At 34.0% G+C, this 15,987-nt stretch overlaps 5 protein-coding genes across 6 annotated transcripts; 2 read left to right on the plus strand and 3 right to left on the minus strand.

Moving 5' to 3' along the window:
- Positions 1-1,875: 1,875 nt before the first annotated feature.
- LOC122587175 (probable CCR4-associated factor 1 homolog 7) lies at positions 1,876-3,274 on the plus strand. The gene is made up of 2 exons (XM_043759266.1): positions 1,876-2,194; positions 2,271-3,274. The coding sequence occupies exon 2, from the start codon at positions 2,286-2,288 to the stop codon at positions 3,117-3,119; it is 834 nt and encodes a 277-aa protein (XP_043615201.1). The 5' UTR covers positions 1,876-2,194; positions 2,271-2,285; the 3' UTR covers positions 3,120-3,274.
- Positions 3,275-5,064: 1,790 nt separating this feature from the next.
- Positions 5,065-5,947, minus strand: LOC122589998. Of its 2 annotated transcripts, none has more exons than XM_043762330.1 (2): positions 5,492-5,947; positions 5,065-5,300 (listed from the first exon to the last, which is right to left on the minus strand). In XM_043762330.1, exon 1 carries the CDS (start codon positions 5,857-5,859, stop codon positions 5,512-5,514), a length of 348 nt encoding a protein of 115 aa, XP_043618265.1. In that variant the 5' UTR covers positions 5,860-5,947; the 3' UTR covers positions 5,065-5,300; positions 5,492-5,511. The 2 variants fall into 2 exon arrangements, with proteins under 2 accessions (XP_043618265.1, XP_043618266.1); XM_043762331.1 differs by having other exon boundaries at positions 5,065-5,326.
- A 1,080-nt stretch (positions 5,948-7,027) lies between these two features.
- LOC122587482 (60S ribosomal protein L7-1) lies at positions 7,028-8,948 on the minus strand. The gene is made up of 6 exons (XM_043759668.1): positions 8,840-8,948; positions 8,288-8,478; positions 8,108-8,205; positions 7,890-8,027; positions 7,664-7,766; positions 7,028-7,368 (listed from the first exon to the last, which is right to left on the minus strand). The coding sequence occupies exons 2-6, from the start codon at positions 8,468-8,470 to the stop codon at positions 7,153-7,155; spliced, it is 738 nt and encodes a 245-aa protein (XP_043615603.1). The 5' UTR covers positions 8,471-8,478; positions 8,840-8,948; the 3' UTR covers positions 7,028-7,152.
- Positions 8,949-9,856: 908 nt separating this feature from the next.
- On the minus strand, positions 9,857-12,222 carry LOC122589078. The gene is made up of 4 exons (XM_043761322.1): positions 11,727-12,222; positions 10,676-10,725; positions 10,544-10,596; positions 9,857-10,456 (listed from the first exon to the last, which is right to left on the minus strand). Exons 1-4 carry the CDS (start codon positions 11,987-11,989, stop codon positions 10,055-10,057), a joined length of 768 nt encoding a protein of 255 aa, XP_043617257.1. The 5' UTR covers positions 11,990-12,222; the 3' UTR covers positions 9,857-10,054.
- A 1,783-nt stretch (positions 12,223-14,005) lies between these two features.
- LOC122588609 (deSI-like protein At4g17486) lies at positions 14,006-15,289 on the plus strand. Its single transcript, XM_043760757.1, has 3 exons — positions 14,006-14,392; positions 14,505-14,792; positions 14,899-15,289. Exons 1-3 carry the CDS (start codon positions 14,257-14,259, stop codon positions 15,183-15,185), a joined length of 711 nt encoding a protein of 236 aa, XP_043616692.1. The 5' UTR covers positions 14,006-14,256; the 3' UTR covers positions 15,186-15,289.
- The last annotated feature ends 698 nt before the right edge of the window (positions 15,290-15,987 follow it).

Raw genomic sequence — 15,987 nt, forward strand, 5'->3', positions numbered from 1 at the left:
TGCCTCCACCTCTTTCCTATCATCTTATGTGTTATCAAAACTTAAAACCCACTGCTGCCACCTCGGATCTAAACAAAACCTACCAACAAACCACTTTCATTTTAGATCTATGCTTCTCCACATATATAAGATTTAGATATAGATTAGGTATGGTTTTCGGTTTGTGTCGGCTGTAAGCCTCTGATTGTGGCCGGATTTCAAACTAAGACACTTTATGTGTAAGAAATAAACTACATGCTCTCTTTTTCGAATTCAAAGTCACCACCGCAACTATCTGCTCTCTTTTTCTCCGATGACAAGATGATCGTCTAATTTTTTGATTTTTTTTTCCAGATTTCGATATATCTATATGACTTCTATAGTTCTATCTATCTATCTATCTATCTATGGATTGATATGATGATGAAGAAGAAGAAGACTAGTACTGATTCCATCTTACTTGGATTGAAGTAGTTAATAAAAAAAACACCATTAAGATAAACTTGGTTATAAAACGGTAATACGTCAAGAGAAAATGACTTTTAAGGATAAATTTGACCGGTTGTACTAGTCAAAAGGTTAAACACCTTAAAATCTAAAGGATTAACATCAAACTTTAACACCCTGAACTGATATTTTGAAACTGCATTATTGTTATGTTGTTTAAGTTATAAAATTTTCATAATTTGATCGTCAAAAACACATTTGAAAAGTTAATCTATCATGTCTTAGTCTTGTACTGCCATTCTTTCACTGGCTAACTTCATGACACATTGAACACATTTAAAAGGTAATTATTATCTAAATAAACTCAAACTTAGTAAGTTAATAGGGTGAGAGTGTACAACAACAACAAGACACAAGGTTTGCATGCAGGATGTGGGGGAGGTAAGATGTAAACAGTTTTGTCTCTATCTATACGTAAAAAACTGTTTTTATAAGAACTCTCCGCCAAACAAGGTAATAGTAGGAAAATATAAGATGTTAATAAATCTCCCCCTGTGTATATGGGTTTGCTTTTTGTTTTTTTATTATGATGAGATTTATTGTTGGGATATTATTATGATCAGATTTGTTGTGGTTGATAATGTTTAGTTTGAATTTGGTAGATTTTAATTTTGATTTTGGAATTGAGTTTAATTTAATAATTTACTCTTAAAAAAAAGGGTTAACTTTGATGTTGGAGGTGGATGATGACGAAGAAGATCTAGTATTTTTATTTTTAAGATTTGGTTATATGAAAAAAGGATATCTATTGTTGATTGTAAATGATGATTGTAAAATAAAAAGGAAATAAATAGATTAATTACATTTTTGGTACTACTTTAATGAAAAGACTAAAGTACTCGTAGTGTGTAGGTCATGTGACCTCATATTTAAAGTTCGTTTGAAATTTGGATCAAAATTGTTAAAGGAACAAACTTATTTGGACTAAAACAGTAATTTACGATAACTGTAAATGAAATGGTAATTTTTGAGTCAGACCAATTATAGTTTGGGGATGAGAATATAAGGCTGTTAAGTACCTAAGTTTAGATACTCATATATTTTTTTTAATCCATAAAATACATAAGGCCTAAACATTTATTCATTAATCAAGAAATATATTAAAAAATTTGTATGTGAAAAATTCCACATCTAAACTTTAAATGTCGGATAATCTTATATTCACTCCTCCCTTTATAATTTACTCAATTGAAACTACGGATAATCGGATATTCTATGACACTAGTTTAAAAGGAGCCATTTAGCCACCATAAAATATCTGCAATTTAAATTTAAAATTTAGAATTGAAACATATAGATATGAAGAAAATTACAGATGAAAGAAAGGCGGTGGGTTTGGGTAACGTTTTATTATATTTTTAGCATGGCCACAAAATTTCTGCAAGTCCATATCAATATTTACAACTGGTACTCACCACTCTTTCCCCTAAACCAAACACCCCTTACCACCTTTCATAACAAATCAATCAATCTATATATATAAATCATATATCAATCAATCAGTTCTTGTATGTTAATGGTGCTTGCTGTCTTTTCTCTTTCTCTCTTTCTTTAGATCCCCCCAGTCATTAAAGAAGGAGTTTGAACAGGGAAAAGGCTTTAAGCCCCTTTTCATCCCGAAACCCTAATTTTTCTCCAATCCCTAATTATTACAACCCTCATTTTCATTAATCATTGCTCAATTCAATCAACCTACGTTTAATTCGAGGTAAGATTTGAATACCCCTTTCGTTTTTTTTTTGTTTAATTTGCTAAAATGATGATAAAGTTTGTTGCTTTGACAGATCTTGGATCAAAGAATGTCGCTTTTATCGAAAAGCGAGTCGATTCGTATACGTATTCGAGAGGTATGGAATGATAATCTAGAGCAAGAATTCGATATTATACGAAACATTGTTGATGATTTTCCTTATATAGCAATGGATACAGAGTTTCCAGGGATTGTTCTTAGGCCTGTAGGGAATTTTAAGAATAGTAATGATTATCATTACCAGACCTTAAAAGATAACGTTGATATGTTGAAATTGATACAATTGGGGTTAACATTTTCCGACGAAAATGGGAATTTGCCGAAATGTGATGATAATGACGACGACGACGATGATACGTATTGTATTTGGCAGTTCAATTTTCGTGAGTTTAATGTGAATGATGATGTTTTCGCGAATGATTCAGTTGAGCTTTTGAGGGAGAGTGGTATTGATTTTAAGAAAAATAACGAAAAGGGTATTGACGCAAAGAGATTTGGGGAGCTGTTGATGTCATCTGGGATTGTGTTGAATGATAGTGTGTATTGGGTGACATTTCATAGTGGGTATGATTTTGGTTATTTGTTAAAGGTTTTGACTTGTAAGACTTTGCCTGATACACAAGTTGGGTTCTTTAACTTGATCAGTATGTATTTTCCAAATATATACGATATTAAGCATTTGATGAAGTTTTGTAACAGTCTTCACGGAGGATTGAACAAGCTAGCCGAACTTTTGGATGTTGAAAGAGTTGGGATTTGTCATCAGGCTGGTTCCGATAGTTTGCTTACTTCGTGTACGTTTAGGAAGTTGAAAGATAACTTCTTTAGCGGTTCGTTGGAGAAATATGCTGGTGTTTTATATGGTTTGGGTGTTGAGACTTGACAGCCCCTTGCAGTTGTTTAAAGAAAATAAGAAAAAAAAATTATATGTTAAAAAAAAAGTTGGTAGTTTATTTTAAGTTACAGTTTGTGTTGTAATGGCTCCACAGCTTGTACACTTTTTGAGGATAAAGAAAGGTTAATTTATGATTCTTTGCAGTTTTGTTCCATGAGTGCTTGGTGTTTGGTTTCATTTTTAGTTTTATTTCATTTTATAATTTAGCTATTCTGAGCTATGTTTAGAGACTCTTAGATTTATATAAACAGCAGAATGATGCAGCTTCTGCAATTGATAATGTATATATGTTATCATTGATATTCTTGTCTGGGTCATGATGTTTGTTTCACCTATGTATACATATCATTCTGGGAACTCTTGGCAAACAGGAAGGATCAATGACACCTGCAATTCTGCAAGTGCCGAATGGATTATTTTTGTATTCATGGGCTGCCTCACACTGTCCTGCAAAAAGGTTATGTTATTTTGTGTCTATGCAAATCAAATTTGAAATTGTAATACGATGTCATTAGTTTTTGTTGATAATAGGGTAAAGTTGGTAAAAGGTGCATATACAGATAATTGAGATTATGATACGATCTTTGCATTTGTTAGGTCAATAGTAGCCAAATCTATACACAGATTATTGCATGATTAGAAACCGGCTACAAATGATAGTTTCTGTGCATCTAATTTCAAAACATGAATCAAGAGTGGGATATGAACTCCAGGCTGACCAATTCAACTAACCCATTTAAGAGCTATGGGGCCAGCGATCCAGCAGTAGCTGCAACCGACCTGAAACCTTTCTGGTCCTATTTAATTGCTGTAACGGAAAACTTGGACAACTGAGATCTTGGTTAGCAATCAAAACCATTGCTTAAATGCTTATATTGATGAGAATGGATACTATGCTAGGAAGTAAAGTATTAGGATATTAGTCCCTGCTAGTTAGTGCAACCAAAAGAGATTAATTGTTCTAAGAAAATGAAAATCGATGTTGATGATGGCATGTGTATTTTCTATCTTGATTTACGCCCTTAATCGATGTCCACAATTATAGTTTAGATGATTTATGTTTGAGCAGTCTCAAATGCAAAATGATATGGAATATATCATGATAGGAGACGCCATCAGGCCCGTGAGGAACCCTCACATTGGCTGACCATATGGGCCTGTTCATATGACCACTTACAGCAGAATGGGTTGGTCAGCTTAGTTGACAATCTGCACTGTGCTGTTTCTGTCAACTCCATGTAGCTTTCATTTCAGCATCCAAACTATGTAAGGGAGAATTTTGATGGCCATCTTCAATACAAACAGGGTGCAGAGGCACCCAAATCAAACTGAGGGTGGTGAATTTCTGTAGTTGCCCATTTCCTGTCAGATTTCTCCACCAGTACAAAATTTTTGCATTTACTTGCAGGGCTAAAACCAGATGGACAAGGGCATATACTCCCTAACCCATTTATCAGTTGTTTTCCTTTTTGGCAATTAAATAGGACATCCAACCTGACATCAAACCCCATGCAGATCCTTGGGACCAAAATTCTCCCCCTTCAATTTTATATTAGTCAAGGGAAAGCTTATGAATGGTTCCAAAATGACACGCTATTCTATCTCATCCTTTCGCCCCGGATGGTGTGAATAAAGCCATAGCCGCCCGACTGATTTCAGATAGAAAGATTGAGGGGGTCAAATGTTAACCAAGAATTTGTTATCATGTGTTTAATCTTTAAGGAATTCTGCAACATTATTAAAAAAAAAAAGGCAACAGTCATGAACATGTGAAAATTGAAATGATTCTGTTATGATATTGTTTGTTGATTTCCAAATTCTGTTTACTGTCAGCATTTGCAGTTTTACAAGTATGGGCATCAATGGTGCATGCAAAATTTTCAATGCAGCTTGTGTCTTTTAGTTTTAATGGAAATGTTGACAAAGGTGCAAGTATGGTTGATAGGGATAACATTATATCTGCTTTTGATATGGTAATACATGCCAAATTAATCAACATACATAATAACATAAGAGAAACCAACTACAAATGATGCTCAAAGGTCACTAATTGTGAAGCCTTATTAAACTTGGAGCCCTGCGATCAGCAGTAGCTGCAACCAATTCCTTGAAGTTCATTTGACTTCCTGTTGTGTTCATCAGAGCAGCAGATGTGTAACCCGAGTCAACCTACGAAGTATGGATTCCGCTTCCCACTATGAGTTAATAAGGTCAAGTCTTGAGATTTGGCAATAATTTTCATTATATTATGTGAATGGAATAATCTATTATTAGTCCTATAAATCCAAATCCTTTTGACTCAAATGTACACATATCTACAAATTTAATAAACATACAGAAATTCCAGGAGGACAGAATACCTGAAATGAACTCGGGTGGATCAAACGATCTCAAATCCTTGTTTATTTTGGTCCAATTGCCGAGGCGTGGTTCTATACAATGACTTCCAGATATAAATAGCGATCACGGCAACGAACACGCCCAAGACATCAGCGACGGCGTCTTTGGCAGAAGCGCCGGCCGAATTGAAGAAACCGAGCTCATCGGCGATTTCTTTGGCGGCGCCGGCGGAGAGTGAAATGACGCAACCTACAGGGATGCTGTGGCGACGTACGAGGGAGCAGGGAGCGCGTGAAGCGAGAAAGCAGAAAATGATGGCGACGGAGAAACAGAGAAGCAAGTGTTGGAGCTTGTCATTGGCCAGCCAATCGTCTCCCCCCTTCTCCATCTCAGATTTGATTCTTACTTTGACATCAGCACTAGTTTGCCTTTTTTCAAACTAAAATTTAAAAATAAAAATAATGACCAAATTAAGAATTAGTCGTACTATATAAAGTTTTATAATGGTGAAAACAATTGTGTTAAATTGATATGCGAGCATGCTCAATTTCACGCAAATGTATGTGGAAGATCAAGTTTGAAGAAAAATATTACTTAAAAGCTTGTTAAATGATAAAAATTTATTTCAAGTTCCACAAATAACATATGCCTTCTTTATTGGTATTAAGTAAAGAGGCTAAAGTTTCAAGGGTTTATACCACCAAACAAGGATGGCATAAAAGTAAAGCAAGAAATTGACTCTTCTTTTTGTGCTTGTTGAATGTAGAAACTAGGCTAAAAATGACATAAAAAGTATAGCAACAAATAAAATGTTCGCTAACCCATTTTGTGTATGTTGAATGCTGCCTTAATTTGAGTTGTGATGCGTTGTACAGTTTGCAGCAAACATCTAAAGCTGCATCAATAGTTGATGAATTTCTTGTTAGTGGGCTACTTATCATATCATTGGTACATAACAATAATTAGAAGTAATAACAAATCTACCTAAGCATCAAAACACCATGAAGATTGTGCTTCTAGCACCCAAACATATAGCCTGGTCGTTTACAGAGAAAGTGACATGATGAAAATATCCCGGGTTCAATCGCCACCTGATAAATCTTCAGGCTTTATGACGTTAGATCACTCGATTGAACCATCGTTAAGGCATGCCACCAGGTAAGCTTGACTCACCTGAGTGTGCCATTTTCAACAAGGGATTTATCCTTCTAACCATTCATCTTTTAAAAAATCATGTTAATTGTCTCACTCCATTGATAATCAATAGTGTTAGTAGCATACACTACATAGTCATTCAACGTGTCATTGCAGCAGCAGTCTTGTTTAATCATGACTACTTGAACACAGTACATCAACAAAACTGCTTTGATTCATAATCATTCAAACTAGCGTTTAGTAGTTGGTACAAGCAAAGCCAGAGCTTTAATTTACAATGAAAACACAAGGTCAATCCTTGATTAAGGGGAGATGAATAATACATAAAACATGCAACATAAGACGTGAGAAAAATGAAGTAGCAACGCTTTTACCAGAATAACCAGGAAGGAAAAACAAAGTAAACGAAGATGAAAAGAGGCTCATTTGATTGTCTGAATTCAAAATTCAAAATACCTCTCAGGTTCACAATTGCATAAAGTTTAACAACAGAAAGACTCATCTATCTTATAACTGGGCGATACAATCAATTCATTTTACTAATCAACTCATTGATTTGATCCTCACGATTTCCAGCATCACCGCCATCCCTGAACGGCCTTTTCTTACCCTGCAACGCCTTCTCGGGCTTGTTTAGATTGAAAGGACACAAAAAGTTGCTAACCTCCTTGAAATGTGAACCAACATTTGCAATCTCGTTTACAATGTCTTCTATGCATATAATTTTGTGCTCACCCATTGCCTGGCAAAAACCATAAACTCCGGTGATCACTTAGAATTCAATATAAAAAGCATAATCTAGGATACCCATAGACACGATTAGTCACAAAACTTGACTCATTCATAATTGAGAAGTACAAGGTTATACTTTCTGTTCAGCAGGTCAAAAGGGCAAAACTAGCTAAAAAAAACATGTCCATTGGATTGACCCGTTATTCAACCTGATCCATACATATATGCCTTGACAGGTTAAACAACCCACCAAACCTGCCCACCTTTCCCACATCCAATGAAAACATATTCATTGCATCACATACCTGTTCAATGATGTTATTGTCCGTCAAAGGATATATCTGCTTGTTAACCTTTGCCAATCCCTTCTTGTATATCAGCTCATTCACACTCTTGAGATTAGGATACCTTTAAAATTTTACAAAAATAAACGATTTTTTCATTAGACACGTTTAAATTTCCCTTTTTATATGAGCTGAGCTCCAAATGAAACCAAAACAAATTGACAAACACTAAACACATATTACTTACCCATAAGTCACATATGGCTCCACTTTCTGTAGAATTCCCATTACCCTCTCATTTGCCTTGACAAAAACACCAGTAAAGATCCGTCTGAGTCTCAAAGAGTACAAAAGTTTCCTTGTCTGCGGACACATGTCATTTTTACTGAAAATAATCGGAAAACGTAAGTAATAGCACATAAAACATACATAAAACATGAAAAAGAACAATCGTCGGCAACAGACCCCTGTATACGTATGATAAATAGAAGCTTTGATTGGGGAAACTTGGATGCTTTAATGGGTCGTTTTGCCCGATGTTTCATCTTGATAAGATCAGATTCCTGGAAAAAATAATCAAAGTAATATTAGTAAACAAAGATTTGTCCATCAAGTATTAGTTAAGTATGAAAAAAAGTCGTTTACTTTATCGCGAAATTCTCTGATAAACTGTTCGGGCTTCTTGATAACGAAATTATCGGTTTTAGATTTCTTGACCCTTTGTTCCAACTGCTCTCTCCTTCTATTTGCCCAGTCCTCATTATTTTTTCTTTTCTTTAATACAATCTCGGACACATAATTAAGCGGCTTGGGCTCTTCATCAGCCATGATACCGCCTAATAGAAAAAAACATGTAAATTTAGACCCCAATATACCATCAAATACAGCATAACTTTATATATATATCATGACTTAAAAATGACCATAACAGATTTGCAGAATATTATATAAAATAACTGTTACCTAACACAATTAATTCTAAAAATATAAATCTTTTCAATAATAAAAGAGTAAAACAATAAGTATTTTTGCACTTAATATAACAATATATTTACTAAACACAATTAATTCTAAAGTATCTCCTATAAAACCTAGAAGGAAGGGTTCTAATACAGACGGCTGTGTAAGTATTAGAAATTAGCGCTTGGAGATAATTTAGACGAATGAATGAAATAATAAAAATAGTTGGGAGCTTACCGTATGGATTTGAGAAGTTGAAGCTGCTGAAAAGGAACAACTGAAATTATTTGTTATTATTATGAGGTTGAAGACGAATGAAGCAATATAAGCCAGGAGACAAAAAAAAAAATGTTTAGGTTTTCTACTGAAAGACCTATATGGATTATGGGATGCTCAAAAGGACAATATATAAGCCCAATGCTTTTGAACTTCGGGCCCAAGTGGCCCATTAACAGATGGTAGTAAACTAGTAATCGACTAATCCGTATTTCGCCTATTCGGTAGAAGGATGATATTTGTACCACTCTTTTTAATTTTCTTACCACTATGTACAAGTATCATTGCAGACAATACAAGTATTAACTGTACCGATCTGGTAAAATAATCAAATAATTTGGTACTAATATCAATTCTCATTTGGTAGTGTACTAATGTCTCATACCAAAACATCTGCGAATAAATAGTAAGAAAATCATCTAAATCCTAAACATAGAATATACTCGTAATGTTTTGTATCTGTTTTGTATTCATTCATGTGAATGTATATATGAGTCTAAAATCTAGTTAATAGACAAAAAAAAAAAAGAAAAGAAAAAAACGATCACTCCTTTTGTTATCACAAAAATGTACATTCAAAAACTAACAATAACTTTTTGATTGAATGGTGAAGAAACTCCTTTAAAAATGTCTACCATGACCAAGTGGAATATAAGTGAACAAAGGTCGAGTATAAATGAGTATGCTTGTAAGCATATGTTTATACGTATGTGTGATCAAGGATTAGCTCATAAGTGATAATCAATTTTTCAATATCCGAACCCTGCATTTTTAGAAAACTCAAGGTCCTTATCAATGTAGTTGGAATGAGACCTTCATTCTAGTATATTTGTGTGACTTGTGTCTATATAGATCAATCGACCTAAGCTTTGTGTCTTTTGAAAAGATAAGAAAGATGAGTATTTAATGACTCAATGATCATGGATGGTAAACAATGTCATTTGGGTATAACAGTATTAGACTGGGAACAGAAATGGGAAAACTCCAAAAATCCTTCTAAATATTATGTTGAGCATAAAATCTAGAATTTCAAATCACTAGTTCATTGATCACTGTTACATCCTCCATCATTTTGATCAGCAAGTGAAAAATTTCATGCAAAATATGTGATGGTCCGATCCTTGCTCACAAAGATACCCTAAAGAAGAGCCCGGTTCATGACTAAACATCTGCTGCTTACTTCTTATCACCAGATGTGCCTCCTTGTGTAGCCCTCTGATTGTCAGCATCATGTGTTTGTTGTTTGTTGGAAGCTTGTTTACTTGGGAGGTCTCCAACAGCAGACTTGCTTGCAGGCTGTGTTTTCTCACCATGTGCTTCCTTTTTATTGGAAGCTTGTTTACTTGGGCGATCTTCAACTGCAGGGTTGCTTCCTTGCCGTGTGTTATTATTATCTTCATATTGCTCTGAAACTTTTGAGCTTCGTTGGTTTTTGGCTTCCACCACAATTTCCTTAACGGTTTTTTCCAAGCTCTCTAATCTCTCTTTTACCTCCAATAGCTGTGGATTGGACTTCATTACTTCATCTTCAGTTGCCTTTTTCTTCTTGGCTTCTTCAATTTGTTTCTTCTCTAGCAACTGCGATTATGATATGCAAAACGTTATAACGAACAATAGTCAACAAGTGAAACAACTGAGCAAAACAAGTGGAGGGGTGTTCCTTACTGCATCCATTTTCTTCATTTCATGACGAGCATACAGAGCAACCAAATAGACAGCTGATGCAGAAGAAACAAGTGATTAGATAAAATCTTTTAAACAGTATACACTTTGAACTTGATAAGTTAAGGTATATACCGAGTGAAGGTAGACAAACGAAAAAAAGCTGAACCAGGTGAAAATCAAGCCTGAGGATCAGAGAGAGACAAATAATGCATTTAAATCATTACACAAGTGTGCAATTAAAACATAGATATAATGTTACTCATCGTCTGATAGCAGAAGCTTTTATGAAATTAAACAACATGACATAGTAGTAGTATAGTGAGAAGTATGTAACAAATCTATAAAACTATTGACATCTAAGGACTATGGCATCTCTTCCATCTACATGGCTATACGTGGATCATAATTGTCTACAGTAGGTTGTAGTTTTTCTTACAACAAGAGTTTGGTTTATATCGATTCATAAGTTATATGAATGCTACTCTCTTTGCACTTTCCGACTTTTATCTCATTGTGGCAGGAGGTCCTCATAGAAGCAGTCTCTCTACCTTTGGGTAGAGGTAAGACTGTAACAACTCACCTCCCCCATACCCCGCTCAGGGATTAGGTCTTGTTGTTGTTGTTGTTGTCAATAAGTTTACCTTTTAAAAATCAGTGTTTCAACCATTTACTCTTTATTGTTCTAAAATCCTGATTTCAAGATTTTGGCTTATTAAGTTGCACATATTTGTTATCTTTTTCAAAGAAGCCCTGTTTTTTTCGTAACCGCAAAAAGGAACTTCAATATACCCAATTCCAAAATTTGGGAATTTAACCAAATATATCTCCAAGACAGGGAAGCGTAGATGACATAGTAGTTGTTCTTATATGTTAAGGCCTAAGGGGCACTAAAAATTTATGATCATTAATAAACCTACATTCTCATTTAGCACAATGCAAATTAAAACCAAAATGCACACACTTTAACTTAAGCCTGAACATACTCTTAACCCAATCAGCAGCTAAATTTACGCTTTTAACTAAATGAAACAGCAAATATTCTAGATAGTAAGTAAAGCAAAAGTCTTGTAATGTTTGTTTTCAGTACAATAGAGCTACAGCATTGATCATATGTAATTGTATCCCAAGTGTTTGACAAAATGCCTAAAAAAGATTCACTGCATAAAAAGAAGGAGATAGATACCCGAATTTCTTTTCTTTAGGGGGAGTAGTGAAGAGAATCTTGGCAGCAGTCATGAAATCAAGGTTTTTGAGGTCTCGATACGAGTCATGGTGAGTTAACCCACCAGCACTTTCCCCATTCTTATTATTATTATTATCATTGGGTTCCTGATTGTTTGTTGAGAAACGTCTCGTTCCCAAAACTCTGTTACATTTTTGAGAAGTTCCAACCCTCGTCAATGATAATAATAATGTTCTACGACCAACCTTTCCCAACATCATCATTAATAATAAGACTCATGAATCCCCACCATATATTATTATTTATTATAGTACTACTAATAGTTTAAGAAACTGTTTGAAATGGTATATAGATACACAAGATGGGTTTTAGGGTTTTTGATTGTGTCTGTTTACACTCTCTTTCTTTTTCTTTGTAAACATAAAACAAGTTTCCGTCCGGCTTTACTATCTAAAGTTGTTTTTGGTGAGAAAAAGTCACCGCCGACTTTTTTTTTTTTTTTTTTTTTTTTGAGCATTGAGGACATTCATCCGGCTTTTCGCCGGGGACTAGGGGAGCTTATTGCATAAATGGGCTGGATTACCTTTTCAAAAGAAAAAACCATATAGTAGTGGGCTTAAGACCAAAGGCTTTCCGTGACTGATTTCCAAATATAACAGCAAAAAATAAAACGAAAAACAAGTTAAACCAAGTTATAAGATTGGAACAATATGATAACAACGAAAAATAAAACAAAAAAAGACATGTAATAAGATTAATTTCATTGAAGCTTTAGTCATTAGATTATATTAAAGAAAAAAATAAGTGATATTTTACGGTCTGATTTATTTTTCTTACACAAAAACTTTAGCAACTACCACCAAAAACTCATATATCATATAAAAATATGTAATGTATAAAATTATAAATTAATGTCTCGATGCATCATGCGGATTTTATGATAGTTTTTTAACAATAATTACTCCATAATAAGTATTTTAGTAAAGAGTTATTTTTACAACAAATCATGACATTCTCCTGAAACCCTGATAAAGATATCTTAGGATCAGACCACTCGAGCCTGAGTATGAACCCTCAGTCCTATCTTTCCTGTTTTAGATCCAAAGCTTGTACTTGTGAACTGTTGTTGAATCTGGTTTAGGTAAACTGAGATGGGATATTTGAAGAAACACAGTTTTGGAACCAGGTATAATCTATCTTAGATTGGTCGAGTATGTGCTTAATGTGGTAGATGTTATCACAAGTCTAATATGATTTAGCGATCTTGGTACATGGTGATGAGTTTCCCTTTAAATTCAAAGTACATCTTACACCTAAATTTGTAGGCTTTTCAAACAGTGTATTGTATTAAACTATAATTATACTACTTAGTATTAGTATATCTATGCTTCTTTTAGGAGATAAAATTAAGCGAAAACACAGATCATCATAAGATACTCTATTATTATTATTAATCAAGTCCACTTACTTCCAGCGTGTCATGATTAACAACACACTTCTCCACTACACATAATAATGAGCCTCTTACTTTTTATTTTTCATTTGATTGCTAAAAAACCCCACATTTTGTTTGATTGTGTTGAAGTCCAATTTATATAACAATTCAACATAGTTGAAACTAAAAGGGTGCCCAGGTAAACCTGTGGCTTGTGGTGGTGAATGGTGATGATGGTTTGCGGTGGCGTGGGTGGTGGAGATGGTGTTAGTAACGGTGTACTGTAAAAGTAATTGATCATTAATGTAAAAATAGAACGTAACTTTTTTAAGGATTAAATCATGTATATTGTAGATAATTTTTTAAAAAATACGTCAACTGAAAATATTTACATTAGTAAATTGAATAGAGAGATATTATAAGTAAATCAAAAAATTTTTTTGAAGTTATTCTATAGGAAATTCACGAAAACATCTTAATTTATTAATTTGAGATATATGTAGATGAACAAAGGTAAAAAAGATTGAATTATCACAAGTTCACAACGAATATGAATTCAAAGATTTATCGAACAAGTTGTGTAACGAATACTCAAATATTGTTTTAAAATACAAGCTTTGACTTCCACACTCAATATATTCTTCACACACTACTGAAATGATCATTTCTAATGAAAATCCATTTTACTAATACAAAATTTTAACAAATACTCCGTATAAGTTTGGTAACTTTTTAAAAATCACGTAACTGCCTTAGGTAGTTAGGTTAGGTATATATACTCTTTAGATTTATTTTTATTCAATTTTTAATACACAAACCAGAAATGAAAACAAAGTAACAAACAATATTGGTGGGGGTGGCCCTCCATTAAAAGCAGAGGATGTGGTACTTATATGCCAATTCCGCCGGTGATATACAAGCCTTAACTTCACCTCCATCTATTCTTTTTTATTTCCCCCCTTCTTTCTATCTAATCTACCCAATTCTCTGTCGCATTTTAAAATGTTAACTTCAACACACACTATTACTAGTTAATATAATATCTGCATATATTGCTCTGTATATAACAACATTTTTCGTTTTTATCAATTAAAAATGTTGTGTAGAGGAAATTCAATAAAATGCCAGAAAGATGGATCGGTTCCTGTATACCTCAATGTATACGATCTCACTTCCATGAACGGCTACGCGTATTGGCTAGGCCTTGGTGTCTATCACTCCGGTGTACAAGGTTAATTTGATCTATTATTATATAGATAACATTATACAAAATAACACCGGGTGTAATTATTATTTTTAGAGTAAATTCATTTTTTTTATAGCGTGGTTTTTAATTAATATAGTTCATGGAGTTGAGTATGCATTTGGATGTCACGAACAAGAAACGACTGGAATATTCGAAGGAGAACCAAAGCAATGCGAAGGATTTACGTTCAGAAAACAGATTTTAATCGGATGGACAGACAAGAATCTTAGAGAAGTGAGAGCCATTATGGAAGAGCTCGCTGAAGATTATAAAGGCATTGCCTATAATCTCATTACTAAAAATTGCAACCATTTTTGCAATGATGTCTGTATTAGGCTCACAAGAAACTCAATCCCTAGTTGGATTAATCGTCTAGCCAGAATCGGTATTCCTGCCTACTTACTTCTTAAAATTCACTAAAATTGTACTCGTAGTATAAATATTATCAATAATACTCGTAATAATATATTGGTGATGATGATATGATGTAGGTTTTTTGTGCAATTGTATAATTCCGGCGAGTATAAGTTCAACTAAAGTTGGAATTGATGAAGATAACAACAACAAAGTGCATAACCAGCAAGGAGAGATGAAAAGGCTGATGAGGAGTCGTTCAAGCAGATCCTCGTCGTCTAGTTGTTCACCGGTATCTGATCAGAAAACAACGTCCTCGTTGAAGACATCACCTACGGATGCAGCTCGGACTAGAAGAAGTCATAGGGTCACAACTTCTCTGCCTCCACCTTCACCTCTGCTTCTAGACTCTCCAAATTCCTAACACATGATTGCTAATTAATTCTATCTTTCTGTGATCAACTTGTTCTTTTACATTTTTTTGGTTCCAAGTTTTTAATTAATTAATTTGTCATGCCTTTTTCCATATATTATACGTACGTACCTAATAATTGTGTATGATTATCACATTAAGTTGTCACCTATCAAAACTTGAACCTTGAATACATTGTAACTTACATATGTTTTACAAGATCAAATACATTTATATATTCTCGATCGTGTGCCATGGTTCTTCGCCTGTTATAAGTTAGGCAAAAAATTTAGGCAATGCATATTTTGAATTATGGTTCATTGGTTAGCCTGATCATAACTTTAGGCAAATATCTGGCAACACGTGAACATGTTGGTTTAGAGTACACATGATGCAATATATGGAGAGACAAAGGCTAAAAAATACACATGATATATATATGGACTAAGATTGTCCTTTACGTTGGGGCTATTCTTTTTGGACAATCATTATTATTATAGTGATGGGGTTCCTTGTGTCACGTTTAATGATTTGAAATGCTATGTAATCTAGTGAAATGATGCACAAACAAATGAATGCGACTTGTAATAATAATAATAAACACTTCACCATACCCATGTAGTAGAACCTAACCTTTGACTTTTGGCTAGAATTAGTAATTTGAATCAAAGTTGAGGATAAAACACACTCAATAGTCAATAGTCGATTGTCAAATACTAAACCAAGAACAAAACAAAATAAGCCCTCATAGAAGGACTTCATGCCGAATTTCGCAAAATGAAAAGACCTCTCAATTAAGCAGCTATGGCAATTA

The sequence above is a fragment of the Erigeron canadensis genome, chromosome 2 (genome assembly GCF_010389155.1).
Source record: "Erigeron canadensis isolate Cc75 chromosome 2, C_canadensis_v1, whole genome shotgun sequence".
In the NCBI taxonomy this organism is placed as follows: Eukaryota; Viridiplantae; Streptophyta; class Magnoliopsida; order Asterales; family Asteraceae; genus Erigeron; species Erigeron canadensis.